The sequence below is a fragment of the Melanostigma gelatinosum genome (genome assembly GCF_949748355.1).
Source record: "Melanostigma gelatinosum genome assembly, chromosome: 12".
In the NCBI taxonomy this organism is placed as follows: Eukaryota; Metazoa; Chordata; class Actinopteri; order Perciformes; family Zoarcidae; genus Melanostigma; species Melanostigma gelatinosum.
This window is the reverse complement of record NC_136645.1, coordinates 25,702,906-25,723,631: the sequence shown is the minus strand read 5'-3', so window position 1 is coordinate 25,723,631 and position 20,726 is coordinate 25,702,906. Positions and strand designations below refer to the sequence as shown.

At 41.6% G+C, this 20,726-nt stretch overlaps 1 protein-coding gene across 3 annotated transcripts; it reads left to right on the top strand.

The window, feature by feature from the left end:
• The first annotated feature begins 790 nt into the window (after positions 1-790).
• On the top strand, positions 791-20,187 carry pcca (propionyl-CoA carboxylase subunit alpha). Of its 3 annotated transcripts, XM_079280475.1 has the most exons (24): positions 799-856; positions 3,145-3,195; positions 3,391-3,468; positions 3,720-3,767; positions 4,055-4,123; positions 4,344-4,457; positions 6,872-6,925; positions 7,765-7,896; positions 8,477-8,513; positions 9,617-9,695; positions 10,223-10,325; positions 10,565-10,659; positions 12,123-12,273; positions 13,606-13,749; positions 14,151-14,225; positions 14,503-14,571; positions 14,708-14,783; positions 14,888-15,101; positions 16,521-16,623; positions 16,856-16,954; positions 17,111-17,164; positions 17,886-18,026; positions 19,103-19,180; positions 19,412-20,187. In XM_079280475.1, exons 1-24 carry the CDS (start codon positions 803-805, stop codon positions 19,478-19,480), a joined length of 2,187 nt encoding a protein of 728 aa, XP_079136601.1. In that variant the 5' UTR covers positions 799-802; the 3' UTR covers positions 19,481-20,187. The 3 variants fall into 3 exon arrangements, with proteins under 3 accessions (XP_079136602.1, XP_079136601.1, XP_079136603.1); XM_079280476.1 differs by lacking the exon at positions 3,145-3,195 and having other exon boundaries at positions 791-856; XM_079280477.1 differs by lacking the exon at positions 17,111-17,164.
• Positions 20,188-20,726: the final 539 nt, after the last annotated feature.

Sequence of the window (20,726 nt, the reverse complement as noted above, 5' to 3'; positions counted from 1 at the left end):
ACCTGAGGCTACTCCACTACCCAGCATGCTCCTGGCTGTCTGATGTCCAGACGCAGAAAAATAAAATGGATGAAAGCAGCGGGAGGTCGGTGACTGTTGAGCCCACATCGTCACAGAGACCTGGATCCATCGTTCATCCCGGATCAAGCTCCACTTTACGGGCGGACAGCAGGACACAGTTAAAGATGATGATGGACAAAGTTGTTTTGTTTTTTCCTCATGTTTAATTTTTAATGTGAAGATGTCGGCCATATTATCTGCCCAGAAAATTGTTTTTGTTGCTGCTGTTTACATTCCTTATGATGCAAATTTAAAAAATGCACTACAGGAACGCACCACTGTTTTTTTGTTTGTCATGTGTTTGTTGTTTTACTGAATTTTATTGTTGCATAATTGCAATAAATTATCCTTGAATCCTTAAATAAGATTCAAAAATATGAATACCCTTTATAATACTTTTTTTCTATTAAACAGGACTTTAGTCCCTAAAATGCCACTATTATAATACAAAGCAGTAGACTTCACATTTTGAGTTAACTTATTCTTCCAAAAATTATCGCCCACATTAAATTCAAGGAATCTTGTTTCTTCACAGAAAATCCATATCCAAAACTTCGGGAGTATGACTGTCGTGTTTCAATTTTTTTATTATTTTTGCAGGTATGTCAAATGAAGCTTTTCAATAAAGTTGAGAGGGAAAAAAATGTGAACGGCATTGACGCCTCTCTCTCTCAACCACTCAGGTCTCTGTAAAGTACGTCATCACGTCGGTGTGTGTCGTTGTCCGTCACAGTTTGGCAACATGGCGGCGCACAGGCTCCCTCCATCACTGAACAGACTGCTGTTAGCTGTAAAGGTGAGCTGCTCAGAGGGACGGCGCAGAGCGCGAGCTCATTGAACAGTTGTGTGTTTACTATCAGCACGCGACGTACATAACAAATGTTGGCATAGTCCATGACTTGCTAAAGTCCACTACCGAGAGGACAGTCCTTGATGGAACATGCATAATGATAACACAGACCTAGAACTTCTTTATATGAGGTAAAAAGAAATACAGCCACGCTGCTGACGTTGTTGAACAGTTGTTTATTTAAAGCTTAACTTGAAGTCAATAAAAGTGTGGCATTTCTTTAGTCAGAAAGAGAATGACGTTAAATCAGGTGTGACTTTGACGTTATCTCGCGCAGACGCGCTGTGCTCCAAACGGGTGTATAAAGCTATGTCATGGTATGATGGAACATTTATTTTATCCTGTTGAATCCATTGTTATTGCATTTTAGTTGCCTTCGCAAGACCCCGCTGGACTGCGTTAATGGGTCCAGACTGCGGCTGCAAAGTTGTTGTTTTTTTGTGTCCTCGAAGGTCACAGCCCGCTAGGGGCCCCCCAAGCCAAAATGATCTTTGGGCCCCTGGTAGCCACTTGTTTTTGGTAAAATTTTGCAGCAAAAGTAAATCTAAATGGTTTACACTCAGAATCCTTGCATGGATTTTTCGTTCTAACACTGAGCCTGCATGCTGACCAAGGCACTTGGTCAGCAGTCATTGTCTGAGCTTTTTTTCACGCTATTTTCTACATTGTAAATGAATAAAGGATCTTTAAATGGTTTAAAAACTACATCTGTACTGTTCTGTACAAACCACTTTGCTTCTGTCTTGATATGAGTTGGTCATTTCCTCAAGGTTGGTAGATTTTTCATGTTGGACAGAAATCAGTGGAAAACAATGGATTCCTGTGTCCTGACATCACCAGGCTAAATTTGTCTGAAACTTTCCAAGGGGTGTTATCAACGGGCATAGACCAAGATGCTTCTGGGCACATTAGAGTACAGCGATGACGTATGTTTGTTTGTGATCCCTGCACTTTTTTTTACAATCAAAATGTTTATGATACTTGCATGTTTTGTTCAGCAAGATAATCTCCACAAATTTACACCACTTTCATGGCGATTGCCAGAAGTAAAAAGGTTATGTTTAGTTATAAACAAGCTACACCACGGTCACATGACTTTACATTGTTACTAAATTAATGGCGGACTGGTGTTCTAGTGACTAGATTTAGTCTCATTGTCTCATAATCTCATCACTTGTTAAGCAACTGCCTTTTTTATGACACGTAAAAAACTCACGAGTGGGCTATTTGTGTTGCATCTCATGTCATAGAAAAAAACTTTCAAATCTGGTAAACTTGTGTTAACCCCAGACCTTATTTTCAGGCATGTAACCAAAAACCTATTCAGAAAACCTCTTGGCTTGATGAGGGAACCGGAATTTAAAAAGAAGGCCATTCATTTTGGGGTTTTAGGACTCATTCCTGTAGCGCACTATTGAATAGACCTACAACCAATTAAATGAAAGAAACGTCGACTAGTGCAGAGTGATGGGAAAATGCAAACCGACTACAGCATGCAGAGATGATGAGCTGTGATGTTGCAGCGTCAATATGTCTGTGAGTGAGTGTTGCCGTTTTTCGCAGCAGAATTTGAAGATAAAATATGTTTTTACTTTGCCAGGGAACCAGACAAATCACTGAGCTTATGTTTTATTTGCTCTGCAACAGTTTCACATCAACTGCAACCATCTTGGTTGTTTTCGAAAATAGATGAACAGTGTTCCTCTGTACAGTCATTGTCTCAAACACACCCCATATTAGTTAAATCGGTCAGATTTGCTGGAAATCTGTCCAAAGTGGACGGGGACCAGACGCATCTGACCGAGCAAATAAGCCATGAGCTCACAGATCCGTCTGGTTCACAGGCGAGGATATCCGGAATGGTAGACAGAATACACTTGAATTCTAACTCACAGTAGCATGGTTTTAAAATGATCAGTTCTATTGTTAGGTCGTTGTGTGTTTGTAGTAACTGCGTCAAAAAGTGCAAACCCACTGTTAAAATAGTTTTAAGGCCACTGTGTGCTGAGTTAAGTACATAAATAACTTTTACCAATAACGCTTGTAGAAGCAGCAGGGGTCTGTAGCCATTCAATTGACAAGTAAGCTGCATGTCTTTGCGCACACTTGAAGCAGCATGCGCCTTGATTAGTGATTGTGGTTAAGTCTTCCAACACAGAATGAGATCAAACAAAGGCTCGAGACTGACCATTGTATAATTATTCATTGTATCAATTTGCTTTATATTTAACCAGAAAATAAAGCTTGATGTACCATTGCCCAGCCTGATCCTGCTGAAAATACAGGTTGATTTTCTTGCAACACATTTTACTCTGACATAGAAATGAATAAAGGAATTGATACACCAAATTCCTCAGAAATGGAGTTTATTTAATCGTATAACCTAACACATACCACTTACAACTACCCTAAGTGATCTTAACAGTGAATTAAATGAAATGATACAGTAGCCTAATATTGTGTATCTCTGTGTTTTGCAGTATGCGTCATTCCGGACCAGATGCTGTGCAGTGCAGCCTAACGCTCAATACTCCACTGTCTACAGTCCCAATGAAACGGTAAGGCCTTCTCCCTGTTTGACTGTAACCATTGATGTATTCAACAAGCAGATGTTGACACTGAGGAAAAATGTACAAATAGTTGTATGGCAAGATGTGGGTAGATATTGATAAGTACGGGTGTCATTTTTGAAACGAAATGATATGTTCACGAGTTAGACGGTAAAGAAAGTGTTATTAATGACAAATAGGAGGAGTGACCTCCTTGTTGTGTAAATGATCAACAATCCGTCTGCTGTTTCCCTCCACAGACTTTTGATAAGATCCTTATTGCCAACAGAGGAGAGATTGCCTGCAGGGTAAGATTGACTGACACAAATATATGTCCTGTAAATGAAATCCAACTCAAGCTGTTATTGGTTTACAGTTGAAGACATACACTCACTGGAGCTTGACCACCGCAGATGAAGCTTGTAAAGAAAACTCAGTAGTGCAGAGTTTTGAACACTTTTTATCACAAGCTGTGCTTTTGCTGCTTTTTTTCTGCTTTTGTTCTTAGCAACCAGTAGCCATCAATATAAATCACTGCACTGTATTTGGCATTGATCCTTGAGTGACGTGTTAATGTTGAGTGTTTTTCCATCAGGTGATGAAGACCTGTCACAAGATGGGCATCCAGACTGTAGCTGTTCACAGTGATGTCGACTCCAGTGCTGTGAGTCACCATCTGGGTTCATTCTTGCCAGCATCTACTCCTTTTTAAGCCTCGGTGTTTGTGGACTGAAAACTGAGTTTAAAATGTCTTGATTTTCTTTTGTGACTCATAGACAGACAATGGGACTATGTGGTAGCTTTGTTCTAAGTGTGTCTTCATCTCCCTTTCTACTGCTAAGCTAACATCTGAATTCAACTTCTCGGTGTATGTGTGTGTCTAGGTTCATGTAAAGATGGCTAATGAAGCAGTGTGTATTGGCCCCGCCCCTACCAGTAAGAGCTACTTGAACATGGACGCCATCATGGATGCCGTCAGAGTGACTGGAGCACAAGCTGTAAGCTTTTTACATGGCTCTTCCTACATTATGTGACTGTGGTAAACAGCATTGTTGGGAACTAAAGGAGCGTGTTTGGGTTATCAGCATTTAAGAAACTGAATTCTTGACATCAATAGAATTATTGATGTATGTAACAATTATTAATGATTATTAATAACAACGGGGCACCACCCTGCGAACAGGGACCAATAACCAAACGATAAAACTAAGTCTCATAATTAGTAGTCACTCATAATGTCAATAGTCTGCGTATGACTATACATTCAGTGACAGTGAAGGTTTTAAGTTCGAGCACAGGCTACTACATACAGTCTTATCAAATACACATGCACAAGTAATCACAGACGACTGCTCCTGAAAGTATAACAGAGTTTATTGAATCAAAATAATAAATGATCAAATCAATTAATATTGCAACCAACAAACGTTATCATACAATTTTATATGCCTAAACTAAAGAATGAATAAAATGGATGAGAGTGTATGTCTGTGTGTGTGTGTGTGTGTGGGTCTGTGGGTGAAAAGGAGGGGGAGTCTTACAGCTTCAGCTAGAGACTACAAAGATGGCGGCGTCGAGTGACGCTGGCCAAAAGGGGAGGGGCCTTAAGAACTACAGCTAAAAACTACAAAGGTGGCGGAGTCGAGGGACTCGGACAAAATGGCAGTTAGGCTGCTGTATGTAATCACGTGTGCCTGGGCAGCACGTGATGTGAGGCGATCGTTTCAACGGGGTTTCTCAGGTGTAGAGCTAGGAGCTGTGTGTGTGCGTGTTACGTGAGAGGAGGAAAGAGAAAAAGGAGCGAGAACTCGAAGTGAATCACGCTTCGGCGTGCGATGTGGTAGGGAGCCTGATTGCTGGTTCTATCATGCATAAATATACCGCTGTCGTCTTTGAACTGCCGGTAACTTATGCCGTGATAAGCCACGCACCTCAGCTCACTCGTCGAGTTAATGAAGAGAGAACTTCCACACGGAGTGGAAGACAATGAATGAAAATAATCCCAAAGAAACAGTCATAGCAGTACACCAATACAACGGAACTTCTCTGGTCCGTAATGATTGCGCAATATCTCGATATCACGCGACAGTAATTTAAACACACAAAAACACGGGAATATCAACATATAAATGAATGGCCTGAATTAAACTTAAGTTAATTTAAGCTAAGCTATGCCCAAATGCCAAGAACTCTTACTTTGAGATGCTTTGGAGCAAGGGAAGAGTGTTCGTGGAAGAGTTGGCCCTTTTTCCTCGTTGGAAAAGGGGGGGGGGGCAGGCTGCTTGCAGCGCGGCTGGTAGCGGGCGCTGTGTCTCGCACGGCTTTTGCTGGTGCGGCTTCGGTCCGTTGCCGTGGCTCTGGAGCAAACGCAGGTCCGGTCTGTACTCGCTGCAGGGAGAACAGTTAACTTCGGATGAGACTACGTGTCTGCGCGTCTTGCCGGGAATCCTCGGTCACGAGAGGAGCGAGGCTTCGTCGGGCCCCTCTGTGCCGGTTTGTGCACAAAATAAAAAGAAAAGCGAAAGCAGAGAACGGATCGCTGAAGCGGATTCGTTATCGCGGGCTGTTTCGTCCAGCGAAATGGCTTGTCAGGGTTTGAGTATTTGAGGGCCGTTGTTTCCTCGTGGCCAGCGTTGCGCTGGCGGGGAAAACTGGATTCTCTGTGGCCTGGACGGGGGGGTCCGGGCGAAGAGAGCGGTTGTGTGCTCCCTGTTCGACGGAGGTCGAAGGGTAAAAGCTGGTTCTTCTGTGGCCTGGACGGGGGTGTCCGATCGAAGAGAGCGTGGTGTGCCTCCTGTTAACCCCGGAGGGAAAAAGCTGGATTCTCTGTGGCCTGGACGGGGGGGGGGGGGGGGGGGGTCCGGGCGAAGAGAGCGGTGTGTGCCTCCTGTTAACCCCGGAGGGAGAGTTGGAAAAAAGCAAGGAGGTGTGATCTGCAGGCACGTTTGTTGGACAGTGGTTGAACCACAGGGGTCCTGGGGTCTCTTGGCCTTCGGCCAATGAGATTGCCGCTGTTACCATGGTTATTTGGGGGGGGGGAAATTCACACCCTAGTGTGAAATCCCTTTGCTCTTATCAACTACAAATCAGGATGAACCCTTTGCTCGACAAAGTGAAGGCCTGATTCTCTTTGTCCACAGCACATGTTTAAGCGATATGGTCAGAGCCCAACAGCATGCATGCAGTACATTTTGTGTACTTACTACACATGCTCATCAAGATAACGATGACACACAGAGCTGTGTCAAGAGGTTCACTTAATGCACCGTTAGCAGCTGGTGGTGCCAAATACTTCTCTCCATTTTTTTATTTATAGAATACAACCATGATTTTATGAGCTAGAAGCTATAACTTTGTGTTTAAAGGCCTTTGAAACAAATCAAATCAAGTTTTTATTTTTTTCTCTATAAAGGTACATCCTGGCTATGGGTTTCTCTCTGAAAACAAAGAGTTTGCAAAGCGACTAGTGAGTATTACACAGAATCGGGCACACACTTATTTTCACACACACACACACACACACACACACACACACACGGACACTGGGTTTGTCTCTTCTTGGACTTGGGGATTTGGAGACTTGCATTACTTTGGAGAGTAAGCGTGGTGAGATTATATTATAGTGACGTAGCTCAGCTATACCGTTGTAAACACATCCATGGTGACTCTGTCATTACAATGTAAGCAGTAGCTTTTTGAGTTGTAACAAGTATACCATGCTTTGATGCACTTAAAGTGTATTTACTGAAGCTGTCATGCTAACTGGGTAATAATGGGTATTTGAACAGCTCCTATATATTTTCACAAAGATATAGCAGCAGTTGAGTATAGAAGTTCATTTTTGACCTTGGGATCAGCACGTGGGACAACTCGATCTCAGCTCAAGGTCCACCACAGTTATTTAGTTGGAAACTACACCTCCAGTCAGATCATCACTTTTTATTAATATTGAATGTGGAAAATAAAAGTTTATGCATTTGTGTTTCAAGGAATAGTTTTAGCATTTTTGCCTGGAGCACAGTGTAGCTGTACTACACAGAGACATGAGATTGATGTTGAAATTTTCATTTCACTCTCTGACACAAAAGCACATATGTATTTACCAAAATGCTGAGCTGTTGCTTGAAATGACCAGGCTCAAATTTGACTTGTAATTCCAATAGTAGTAACAAAAATATGGGCTAAAAAACAACAGTATTCTGTTTCATCTTGTTTTAGGAAGGTGGATGATAGATTTTCCGTTTGTCTCCTGAGCCACAAAAATCAGACATGGTAACTTTCATGGTGTTATTGTTTTGTTGTTAGGCAGCAGAGGGCGTGGCATTCATTGGTCCAGACACTCACGCTATCCAGGCAATGGGAGATAAAATTGAGAGCAAGCTGATCGCTAAGGCTGCTAAGGTCAACACCATCCCAGGATACGATGGAGTCGTCAAGGTTCGGACACACACACACATATATACACAGAGAAATGCATGTATGCAACAAGAACAAGTGCAGGAGAGGAATGTTCATGGCCACTCTTCCTTATTCATTCATTTGTAAAAATCCGTATTATTGTTTATGGACAGTAATGGGCATTACCAAAAGTATGGTTAACTGTGTCCTGTATCAACAATAATACATTTTGTCTTTTAACCCATACACAAAACATTTTTTTACCAGAAACAACAAATTTAGAAAAACACCAACAGTCATCACATGCTAATAACGCTTAATGTAGATGAGTCCCAAACAAGACGAGTTCCTGTTTCCTGACGAATCCACTATGCAAGTCCAGTGTTAATATAATATTATATTTCAGTATTCTACATCTCCTCACAACCTGAGTGATCCAATAGAATAACACTACACAATGACCGTTTAATCTAGAAACATGAGTGCTTCATATTTGAAACCATCAAGTTAAGCTTTACTCACAGAATGTTGACGAGCCAGTTCAAAGCAGGGATGAGACCATAGTTGTCAGTAATGCTTTGGTTCATCTTCAGTAACCATAAGCCTCTCTCTGTGTCAGACTGCTGAGGAAGCTGTGAAGATCTCACAGGACATTGGTATGTCATCACTTCTCCACACACTGGCAGTGTAAAATATGTGTGTGTGTGTATATATGTATGCATCCGTATACATGTATATGTATGGGCGACTGTGGAGAAGTGGATAGCAGGGCCTTCAATCAGAGGATCGGTGGTTCGATCCCCGGTTCAGGCTCCACTAGTTGCTTGTCGATGTGTCCTTGAGCAAGACACTTAACCCCAAAATTGCTCCTGTAGCTGTGCCTACGGTGTAGAATTGTGATAGAATCTGAATTGTAAGTCGCTTTGGATAAAAGTCTGCTAAATGACTGTAATGTAATGTAATATGTATGTAGTATGTGTGTGTGTGTGAGACAGAGCAGAATCCCACTCAGTTCTTTTAATGCAACTGTTTTCCCTTTACTCTACATACATTCGCAGTCAAGGCAATTTCTACAACTTGTTTTTCTGTAGCAGAATGATTGGCAAATGTACTTGTTCTTTGTTACAAAAGAAAAGTTTGGTTTCTTTTATACAGTTTTGTATACAGTTTTCTGAAAACATGAATAAGTTTAATTACAGGGATCTACATTATGTGCAACTTGCACATCGATTTGTTTCCATGTGTGGAAAGCCTTCCATTTACCATATGTTTGTGCTGGAGACATGGTACCAAACGAGTTCCTGTAATATTCCGAATTGCAGGAATAAAATGGCAAGATACACACACACACATTGCAACTTTCATTGACTAATTTTACCGCTGAATGATAGAGACTCCTGTTGTGGCTAACTTCTCTCATTTTTTCTGTGACAAAGAAGTACATTTCCCAATCATTCCTTTAGGGATAACTGTTGTAGAAATCATTAAAATACCGAAACTGCCATTACATAAATGTCCCTTACAAATGGATTTAAACGTTGGATTCAAACTGGAACTCTATTGGCAAGTATTACAGCTGTCTGACACTAGCTTATTTTGCATTGTTGGATGTATTCTTGTTGACTGTCTAGTAGCCTACTTTGATGTTCATGTCACATCTTATTGCTGGAGGTACTTCTGGTCAAATGTATGTGGTTAAAAGAAGGTAAACATGCACCTTTACAGTTGTGGTGATGCTTTATCTTTGTGTTGTTGCCAGGCTATCCCGTGATGATCAAAGCATCTGCAGGAGGAGGAGGGAAAGGAATGAGGGTTTCTTGGAATGATGAGGAGACTAGGTTTTGTTTACCTCTTTCTGTCAATCTACCCAACATTTACTTCTTTTTGACAACTTTATTCATGATAATGCTTTAAGAAAAAAGATGAGGAGTTAATTTACTTCTACAATTACTGTATGTGCTACTAGAATGACTTAAACTACTAAAGCTCAGATACTACTGCAAAACCTTCTATTTAAAATAATAGCACAATGGCAACAACCAAATACAATAACTTCTCCTGCAGCTTTTTTTTTACTTTAACTGTTGATTGAAATGCTTCTAATTCAACAACTTCAGTTTACTCTCCTTATGCTATTTCTACAGTTACATCTTAGGCTTGTTAATCATCTTCATCAACTCCCTGCTGCTTCACTGTTTAGTCCTGATTCCAAGACCTCAGCTACTTTTCTTTCTTACTGCTGTTATCATTAGAGACCTTGTTTCTATGTCTACTTTACATGACTACAGACCACTGGGAAGACTGATGTTTGTATTTGCGACCTTTATTTCTGATGCAGCTTTTGTGTGGATGTGTTCTGTTACAGGGAAGGCTTCCGGTTCTCTTCCCAGGAGGCAGCATCCAGCTTTGGAGACGACAGGCTGCTCATTGAGAAGTTCATAGACAACCCCAGACACATTGAGATACAGGTATAACACACATGCACACAGATGTCTGATATTCAACATTGAATATCTGTCAATCTGAGTGTGATCAGGACGTATGGTTTTAATTATTACACTTCATTGACATGAATGTCAATAAATGTAAAACTTGCTGTTTCAAAAAAGCTATTGTAACAAAAAAGTCAAAAGATAAAAATGACTCATTAAATTCCTATCGCCTGTCCTTCACCAGAGAGAACCATAGAATGCTGTTTGTGTTGTAGGTACTGGCAGATAGACATGGTAATGCTCTGTGGTTGAATGAGAGAGAATGCTCCATCCAGAGGAGGAACCAGAAGGTGGTGGAAGAAGCCCCCAGGTTAGTGAGAAACTGTATTTGCTCTTTTGCCTTTAAAAAAAAATGATTATGTTTATGGTTTTGGGTTGTCCATCCATCCGTAGGTCCATCCCATTCTCATGAACATGAAATTTGGCACAAACGTCCACTTGGACTCAATGATGAACTGATTCGATTTTGCTGGTCAAAGGTCACTGTGACCTCACAATACATGTTTTTGGCCACAACTCAAGAATTCATATGGTAATTATGACAATTACACACCTATATGACCGATAGGATGAAATGATGAAGTGACGACATTTTTGGCACCTTGTATGGTGGTCCCTGTCATCAGTGTGTGAATGGGTGAATGATGTTGTGTTAAAGCGCTTTGAGTGGTTGGAAGACTAGAAAAGGCGCTATACAAGTACAGTCCATTTACCATGTTCTTTACCGCTGCACCTGCGAAAGCCATGGCTGGACGCACTATATTTTCAGGTTGTACGTCCGTCTGTACGTACATCTGTCCGTCCGCCCGCCCGCCCCATTCTTGTGAAAGCAATATTAGTATATAATATTTTGTAAAAGTACCAATGGTCAACAATATCAAGTTAATTACAAAAAATATTTTCATATTTGCTTTTCTCCATATTGCCCAGCCCAAGATTAGATAGTAGGCTTATGAAGCTATATGTCTGAGGCTCGTCTATCTGCATGAATGTGTGTGGTTTAGAGAACTAAAGCAGCTGCATAGGGTTAAGGTTAACACATTATCTTCTAGTAGTTTGATAAAGGTGACTTCCAATCATTCAGAGCTGAATTTCTATCTGTTTACTTGGATTTCAGTTCATCTGTTTTAATTCCCTTTATGTTCTCTAATATATGGCTGAGTCATTAAGATTGATATATGAATATGTGCATTTCAGGGTTTTCACACCTCATTAGATAACTTCTGTCTTTTACAGGATGTAGATGTATTAGTGTGTCACTACAGAGTATCATTTAGACAGAAGACCTTTTCATTGTTAGCCAGTACATGGACAGGAAATACAAAGTGCCCATTTAGAATGTTAATGTTGAGTTTGAAAAGTTTTATAGCAAATGCCTAAAAACACTTAGTAACATCCTTAATTGCCTCGCCAGCATTGGTCGGTATGTGGTGAATGTTTTTTTTTTTTAAGTATTAGTTTTATTTGTTAAGGTGAATCAGAATTAAAATGTAAATGTTTCGTATATGAAATAGTAAGCTGATGCCCTAGCCTAGGCCTAAAAGAGTGATTGTTCGACAATGTTATTTCATTTTGTAAGTCTTCTGCATCTACCTCGTACATCATTGCAGCCCAGCCACCCACACAATATTCAGCATTACGATTCTTACACTTGTGAGTTTTCAGTATGTATCTAAATAAGATGGGTTTGTTGAATGTCAAGATGTGGAATGTTAGACTCGCCATTCGCACCACTGATGTGAGTCTGAGTGTCTAGTGTTGTGTCCTCTCCAGTACTTTCCTGGACCCAGTGACACGGCGGGCGATGGGCGAGCAGGCAGTGCTGCTGGCCAAGGCCGTGCAGTACTCCTCTGCTGGCACCGTGGAGTTCCTGGTGGATTCTAAAAAGAACTTCTTCTTCCTGGAGATGAACACACGACTACAGGTGTGTCTGCGTGTGTGCATGTGCAATTCCAGAGTGGAATTAGAGCACAATCCTAACTGCAGCTGTGACTGTGCATCTCTGTGCCATGGGAGGGCCACGAGGTATTGTGCATTCTGGTGAATGACCAGAATGACCGTTAAATTCTCTTCCTGAATACGTGCTAAAAGATGAGCAATCAGAGGAGCTGTGGGAAATGCGTAAAGGAGATCTCCAGGCCAAGGTCGGTGAGAGAATGCATCCACTCTTAGTGGAGGGTGGTCTCGTGTATTTATGGAGAAGCACAGTGAACATTTTGCGTTCTCTCATGAGGCAAACAGATCCACCTTCCCAATCCTGTCCCACAACATCTGGACAAGTGTGGGACTCATTTTTTCACTCATTTATGGGGCAGACCCACATGACACATTAAGTCTGCAGCATAGTATTGTGGCCAACCACAGAACAGTAACACCAATATGGTTTTCCAATATGCCAGGTCTGACTGCAGTGAGGGAAGGATGGTCAGCATTTGCCACCTTTTGTATGTTTCTCATGTGGAGTCCAGGGGGACCACCACATGGCTTGTGGACTTCGTACCTATCAGGAGAGTGCTGTGTTCATATTGTCACCGAAGGAACCTGCAGCTGAAGTCAGTCTGCCGAGCGCTACACCTTCCAGTGGCAATGAGTTTGGATAAAGATGGTGTGTTTAGAAGAGCTTAACAAGTAACATCCGTCGGCCAACTTGTGTGACCATTGACAGTGAAGCTGAGACGGGAGACGAGGGTAGATCGAGGGCCATGACATTGAATTAAACCGTGGACGATGTCTTTATGTGGAATGCCCTGTAGCCATTCAGGTTAGTAGCTACTAGGCCGCTTCAAAATGATCATTTTTATTGCACTGTTTTGAATGACATTTAATGTGAAGTTAGCCGGTATATTTCCCACAACCCTGATGCCCAAACACATTTCACAATGTACATAATAGGGAGATGTATAATATTATTTTCATGTATATGTTTGGGCCATTGTGTGGCTTTTATTAAAGAGATGACAGGAATTGAGTGTAGCGAGAGCTGGGGAACAACATGCAACAAAGGTTCCCAGCTGTGCTCCAAGAGAATAACAAACTTAAGTTATATTTACAAGCTTTTCCTGAGCTTTCAGCCACATCTCAAGTCATCATCAGTGCATGGAGTTTTTAACTAAATCCATGAGAACTGGGCAAACTCCATCTGCTGATGAAGACTTTAAGTTGTGCCAGTAAGGCTTCCTAGGGTTTCATGCTTAACAAGCACACTACAAATGTGCTTCTAGAAACTGTATCTTCTGTGTTTAACCTTTGACCTCAGGTGGAGCATCCAATTACAGAGTGTATTACTGGCCTGGACCTGGTTGAGCAGATGATCAGGGTTGCCAAGGGTTACCAACTGCATCACAAACAGAAAGATATCCCAATAAACGGCTGGGCCATTGAGAGTCGAGTCTACGCTGAGGTCTGTGCAAGATGTAATAATTGTGGTGTTTGTAGAAGACGTCTTGGTAACAATCTGTCTAAAATGTATTATTAACATACGTTGTGTTATGAACTGCTTGTAGCACAGTCAAATTATAGTTATAAGCAGTCATAAATATTCACAATGCTTATTTAGCAATAAGCATTACACATCGTAAAGCATTTTATAATGACTTATTAGGTGACATATCATATCTTATGTAAATATTAAATGGACTTGCACTTGTATAGCGCTTTTCTAGTCCATGTCCCATTCATGTGACATGGACTAGCGTAGCCGGGGACCGCCGATCCTCTCATTGAAGGACGACCCGCTCTACTACTGAGCCACAGTAGTAGAGTTCTCCATTTGTCCACCGTTATTCTTGTTTGTTCCGTTAGGATCCTTACAAGTCTTTTGGTCTTCCCTCCATTGGACGACTGTCTCAATATCAAGAGCCACTCAACCTCAGCAATGTAAGTGTGTGTGCGCGTGTGAGTGAGACACAGGACATAAAGCTTTACAGGGCAAGATGTTTGTGTAACAGACCACCACAACCTACACAACAAATTAGAGCTGCATCAGAGAAGAGCTCTCAACCCTCTCTCAGATACTGTAGTTTGAAGTTTTACCTTATTTCTTTTTCAAATGATATCCTCCTCACACACAATCCACTCAGTCTCCCTGACTGTCTCCCTGAGTGACTGGCAAGTGTCCTGCCAATAGTTTCTCGTCTGCTCCTTGCTCTGTCAGGTCCGTGTAGACAGTGGAATCGAGGAGGGAAGTGACATCAGCATCTACTATGATCCCATGATCTCTAAGGTTAGTGATGTATTGAATGTATAATGCTTTTGTAAATAATTCTTATTTTAGGAACAGATGGTTACAACAACAAAGTAGATTACAGAATTCCACAAGGGTTTGTGGTGCAATCATTTCCTCTGGTATCTATCAATAGTTGGTTACCTATGGAGCTACGCGAGCTGAAGCTCTTGCCAGGATGGAGGACGCTCTGGATAACTATGTTGTCAGAGGTACACAACAGATTTTCACAATAAATGTCAGCGCTCACACACACTTAAATTGGATATTAGCTTATTTTTCTTTCTGTAAAGAAGTTTGGTGATCTTCTCTCCAGGTGTGACCCACAACATTCCCCTCCTGCGGGAAATCATCACCCACCCCCGGTTTATCTCTGGTGACATCAGCACCAACTTCTTGCTGGAGGTTTACCCCGATGGCTTTAAGGGTCACCAGCTGAAGGAAGACCAACGCAGGGAGCTGTTGGCCACGGCAGCAGCGCTCTACATCACTGCTCAGCTCCGTTCACAGAAGGTCCTGGGTAACCTGAGGTGAGGAGTCCAGCAAGCTCGATGTCGTTGGGGCTACAAGGGCACAACACGCTCATTACAGTCAGTGAACCATTTCCTGAAAAATGCAGTGTATTCATAGAGCCTCACCACATTATCACATCTGCATTTAACAATACAAATACCATATTCACAAGATGCAGGAGCAAACGTATTTCGATAAGAGATTACTAAAAAGTAAAAAATATAGGGTGTACTTGGGACTTAACAAAGGACAGAATTGCATTGTGCTTCTCTTGACTTTCACCTTTTGGAGCCATATGGCTCCATTTGTGTTTTGGGAACCAGGAAAACACTCACAATTGTACAGTTGTGTTGCAGAGTGGAGCTCCTTCCCTCAAAAGTTATCTTAGTACACTGGCTGCAGAGAGTATGGAAACCGCTATGTACAAGTTTTGTCTGCCAATCAAGTTACTCTGTGGAGTTTTGCACATTCTTGAGTTCTCTCACTACACAGCTGCCCTACACTACACAGGCTGTAGTAGACGGTTGAATTAGCAGCAGATGCAGGTGGTGCAAGATGTCAAACTGGCAAATCAGTAGATAGTCCACTTTTTGTTTTTATTATGTCTTTAGAAATAATCAAGTTTTACTTATTGAAGATAGTGGAATATTTGGCTGACAAACGAAATTGTTCATCACCACCCAGAAACTAGAAACAAGTGGTAACATAGTCAAGTACTAAGTAATTTTGACTATAATTATTAAATAACCCAGAATATGATTATGGTTTCTCTTGAACACTGGAATTAATGTGTTAGGCTCCATGTTTCAGGTTAAATTTAAATGATAATGATAATTGATGGTAACTCATCAAACCTGACACTCAGGAATGATCAGCCTCTCAATGAAATGATGATAAATTATGTAAAAAGTGTTTCTTCTCTCCAGCTCTCAACGACTTTAATTGTATCCATAATAAAAGTGATTGAGGTTGATATCAGATCAAGAAAAGAGAAATCTTTCTAATAAATGAAGAAAGTTGTTTGTGGGCCTTTTGTTGTTCAGTCTACAATAAGCATATATTTAAAGCAGATGGTGAATCAGAAAACGAATCAAATATAAAACTAGAGTTTAGTCTTTGATCTGTCTTCACCCTGGTATGAAAGTGATGTTGAGAACAATCTGATCAATCCGATCAGCTGCAGCGTCCAATCAAATAACTGATGAACAACGGCCGACGCACCCCCTGTGTGTCGGCCGTCAAAACGCTTCCTGGAAGGCTGATCTTGTGCGTCCTCGCTCATGGCTCCTCAGAGATCCCTCCTCGCTCCTCAGAGCAGCAATAAGAGCTCGGTGCAGAACAACTTCCAGTTCAATTGAGGAAATGACAAATAAGAGACAGAATACCACATATAAGGTGTCATTCAACTAGATGACACTGGTGTGTGTGTTTTGCAGGGTGTTTTCCACTCCTGTGGAATGTAGCCATTGGGAGCTTTGTGTGGAGCTGGACAAGGGACGCCATTCTGTGGAGGTGACCAAATCAGGAAACGTTTATACTGTGAGTATTTAATGTCTTTCCATGAACAAATGAGGTATATCAATATCTTTGGCTGACAACAGTGTGTCCCTGAAGCATTTTCTACTGGAAAAATAGGGAAAAAACCTTCAAGCTGTGACGCATTAGCATCATGTATTAAAACAGACCCTGTGTAGATTTGCAACAGGATGTCACTGTCTCTGGGTGATGAGTCTGAGCCATCGCACAAAATAATCTGTGTTTGTGTCTTTAGGTGGAGGTGGATGGAGGTAAGGTGGAAGTCAGTGGACAGTGGAACCTGGCCTCCCCACTGCTGCCACTCACCATCAACGGCACACACAGGATGCTACAGGTAACACACACAGGTTCAGGTTGTTGAATTATATAATTTTATCATATCGTTTTTACCTCACACTAAGCACACAGTAAGAGCTAAAAAATCACCAGAGATTACAAAATTCTCGACACTACAGAAGCAGGGCAGCTGATATTTAGTTTTTTGTTTTAGTGTCTGTCCAGAGATGCTTCAGGAAAGATTGTCCTACAGTACCTGGGCACAGCGGTAAGGTTGCATGTCTACACAGATCTGCAACTACACAATCACACTTTATACAATAGCCCGCTGAGATAGATTGAGAACTAGCGACAGCAGCCTGTGTGATAGAGTGTAGTGAGCTCCCACATAGAGAAGAAACGTGGTCATTTTGACCTGAAAGTAAGTCATTGGATCCAGAAGTCCAACAGATAAGACATTACTTATAAATAGAAGTATTTTAACGAAACATTTCCAGTGCTTTATTTTATTTACAGTCAGCGAATATCACACAAGATAAATACATGTACTTTGCTTGCAGTATTTTGTACATTTTATTGATGGACAATCGAAGCAAACCTTAATTAACATGAATAAATTCTCCAAGAGACCCGTGGATGTGATTGTATGTAAGAACTGAATTCCCAATGTTCAATGCCCCTAACCAACACTCGGGTGACATCACTTTCACTTGAGGACATTTATCAGACTTCACACAGCTTTCTCTGCAGCCACAAAGGGATCAAGTCTTCTTTTAGTGTGTAATCTGTAGCACTGTAATAAACTCAATTTAGTTCCCTGTATACTGAATATTGTGTATTGAAAGAAAGACAATAAATTCTACCTTTTCCTCGCCAAGACCTGTAAACACTCCCTGCGGTTTTGTCTTCACTTTAATAGATAGCATTTCCACTTGATCAGTACAAGAAACCTCTTTCCTGTGTTTCTTATACTGGGTATTTTTATGTAGTTTAAGGTTCGTGTTCTGTCAAAGTTGGCTGCCGAGTTAAACTCCTACATGCCAGAAAAAGTTCCAGAAGACACCAGCAGCCTCCTGCGTTCACCGATGCCAGGCACAGTGGTGGCTGTGTCCGTCAAGCCTGGAGATACGGTAACACATCCCAACATGTAGAGGTTTACTTCACACCTGCAGACAAGATCTACGGAAGTCATGTCACTGCCTGGGAAATCTTTATCCACTTCACCTGATATTACAGGAGCGACTCAACAAACTGAAATTCCTAGTTGCAGACTATTTCATAGACATACTGATGCAACAGTATACAGTGACATTTTAGACAATAGTGTTTCTCAGCAGTTTTGGTTTGTCCCTGTCCTGTTTCAACATGCACAAAGCCAACTTCATAAAGAAATGGTTTTCCCAGTTAAAAAAACGCTGAAATACTGACCTTATCAGTATTGTCCCTCACTAAGGTTGTTGCAGCCAAAACGCCAGTCCTCTCCTGTGGGTAGTGCCTTATGACTGCGGCGGTGGGGGCCGCAGGATAGCGGGAAAAAAATGCAGCATCTTGCTGCGAAAATTAGAAACGGAATTAAGTTTTAGAGAAGCTGATGTCATGCTGCGGCGGCTGATCATATAACTGGCGATCAATGGCCCAATGAAATTGAGTGTCACTCATTTGGGCCATTTAAGTGACACTCTCGCACAATGTTGCGCTAATCGCCGCAATGGCTGATTTGGTGTGAATGCAGCCCTAATGCTCTTTTGGCTGAATGGGAACAAATCCTACAGTCAGTTTCCAAAATATAGTGGAAAGTCTGAAACCAGAAGAGTTGAGGTTGTCATTGCAGCAAACTCATGGTTTTGGAGTGACGTGTTTAACTTTCACATATGGGTGGTATTTTCTTGTGTCCATCTGTAGTACATGTGCTGCAATACGTAACCTCTGCCCCCTTGGTCAGCCAAATCTAAGTTGAGTGAGCAGTGGTTGTTTGTGCCATGATAAGCTTTTGATTCAGTTATGTTTTATTGTACTGAGAGACAAACGGCGAACATTAGTGTGTGTGTGTGTGTGTGTGTGTGTGTGTGTGTGTGTGTGTGTGTGTGTGTGTGTGTGTGTGTGTGTGTGTGTGTGTGTGTGTGTGTGTGTGTGTGTGTGTGTGTGTGTGTGTGTGTGTGTGTGTGTGTGTGTGTGTGTGTGTGTGTGTGTGTGTGTGTGTGTGTAGGTTGCAGAGGGTCAGGAGATCTGTGTGATCGAAGCCATGAAGATGCAGAACAGTTTGACTGCTGCCAGGCAAGCAAAGGTAACAATATAAAAACAGTGGCGGTACTGTTGTTATTATTGTCAGTGACTAGTTTACCGATTTGAATAATGACCCAGTCCACAATTGCTGGTGCAGTTATTGGGAGCATTATTGATAAATAATCATGAGGTCATAGGCACATGTTTATCAAATCGAAACAAGGAAAATAATAATATTCTATATGTATGGGCCTTTCATGTTTTCATTTTTAACTGTGCGTTTGCCCTCCAGGTTAAGAGTGTCCACTGTAAGCCAGGGGAGACGGTGGGAGAGGGAGACCTGCTGGTAGAGCTTGAATAAAACACAACCTTTGACCTTTGATGTGTGACAGCAGCATCTGGATGAGCCTTACTCCCCTCTGTGTCCATGGAGGTAGACCACCTTGGCAAACTGGACAATAACAGATGCTTGATTAATGTTGCCAGTGGTCAGTCTGCGGAGTGGCCTCCAGCACTCTTTAGCTTCCCTGTTGGTGACTCAGCTGAGCTCTATCAACAGTGTTTGTGTCTGTTAGTCTCTCCACATGTCAGACTCATTCATGTTGCTTGTTTAGATGCAGCTGTTGAAAAACACTTGTAAATCTTTCCATTCTGCTTATGTCTTTTATCAACCTGATTGCTAGTTTTGTTATCTTCAGTTCAGTTCCCCCGTATCATTTTTTTTCTTCCATTTAACCCGTATGCTGTTTTTTCTTGCAGCTGGTTTTGGTTTATTTGCCAAGGTTTTGAGATAACTACATATGAAATGTCTGCTGCCACTCTAATACAATACACTGGATATGGACATTTTGTTTATAGGCTGCTAATGAGTTTTTTAAATGCAACTTTTCCTTGATTCACCTTCATTGTATTGTATTGGAGTGGAGGCAGAAATCTCTATCTTAAAACCTCACTGAAAAAAAACAACTACCGGTATATGCATAGCTCAAGGTAAGAAGGAGAAATGTCTGCTGTAATTTTGGTGAACTGACTTTTTGAAAAATCACTGTAACCAATAAAGTGCTCCTTCTTTTCAATATAGTCACTGAGACTGAATTGCTGTCTGGCTACATACAGAAACAACAGTTTAAAAAAGAGATTCCTCAAAATGACTAATGGAGAATATATGATGCTGATGGGAATAAATGACTCTTCAGGCTGTGGATGACAGGACTTGGACACTTACAGATGGGTGACAAATTAAATGAAAAACCTGAATAATTAAGTCAAACTCAAGAGGGTCACCCCTGGGGGTGCGCGAGCTGCCTCTAGGGGGTGCGCGAGAGGAAAAATGTAATGGCGGTGCAGTCCTGTCTCCTAAAAATTACGTTCCCCCAAAACTAAAATGCATTCTCAATTACGTTTTACCACGAACGTATTTTCTCCCTGATTACGTTTGTGTTTGACGTACAAATACGCTTCTCATCAACATATCTTTGCTGTACTCTAGTCTTTATGATGTTTCTGTGATCTGCCTCGCCTCTACCCCGCCACCCACCAGTTGTTGCCCCGCGGCTTGTTCCGAGGGCTGACAGACCTGACGATCGGGTGCCTCACGGCGGGGGCGG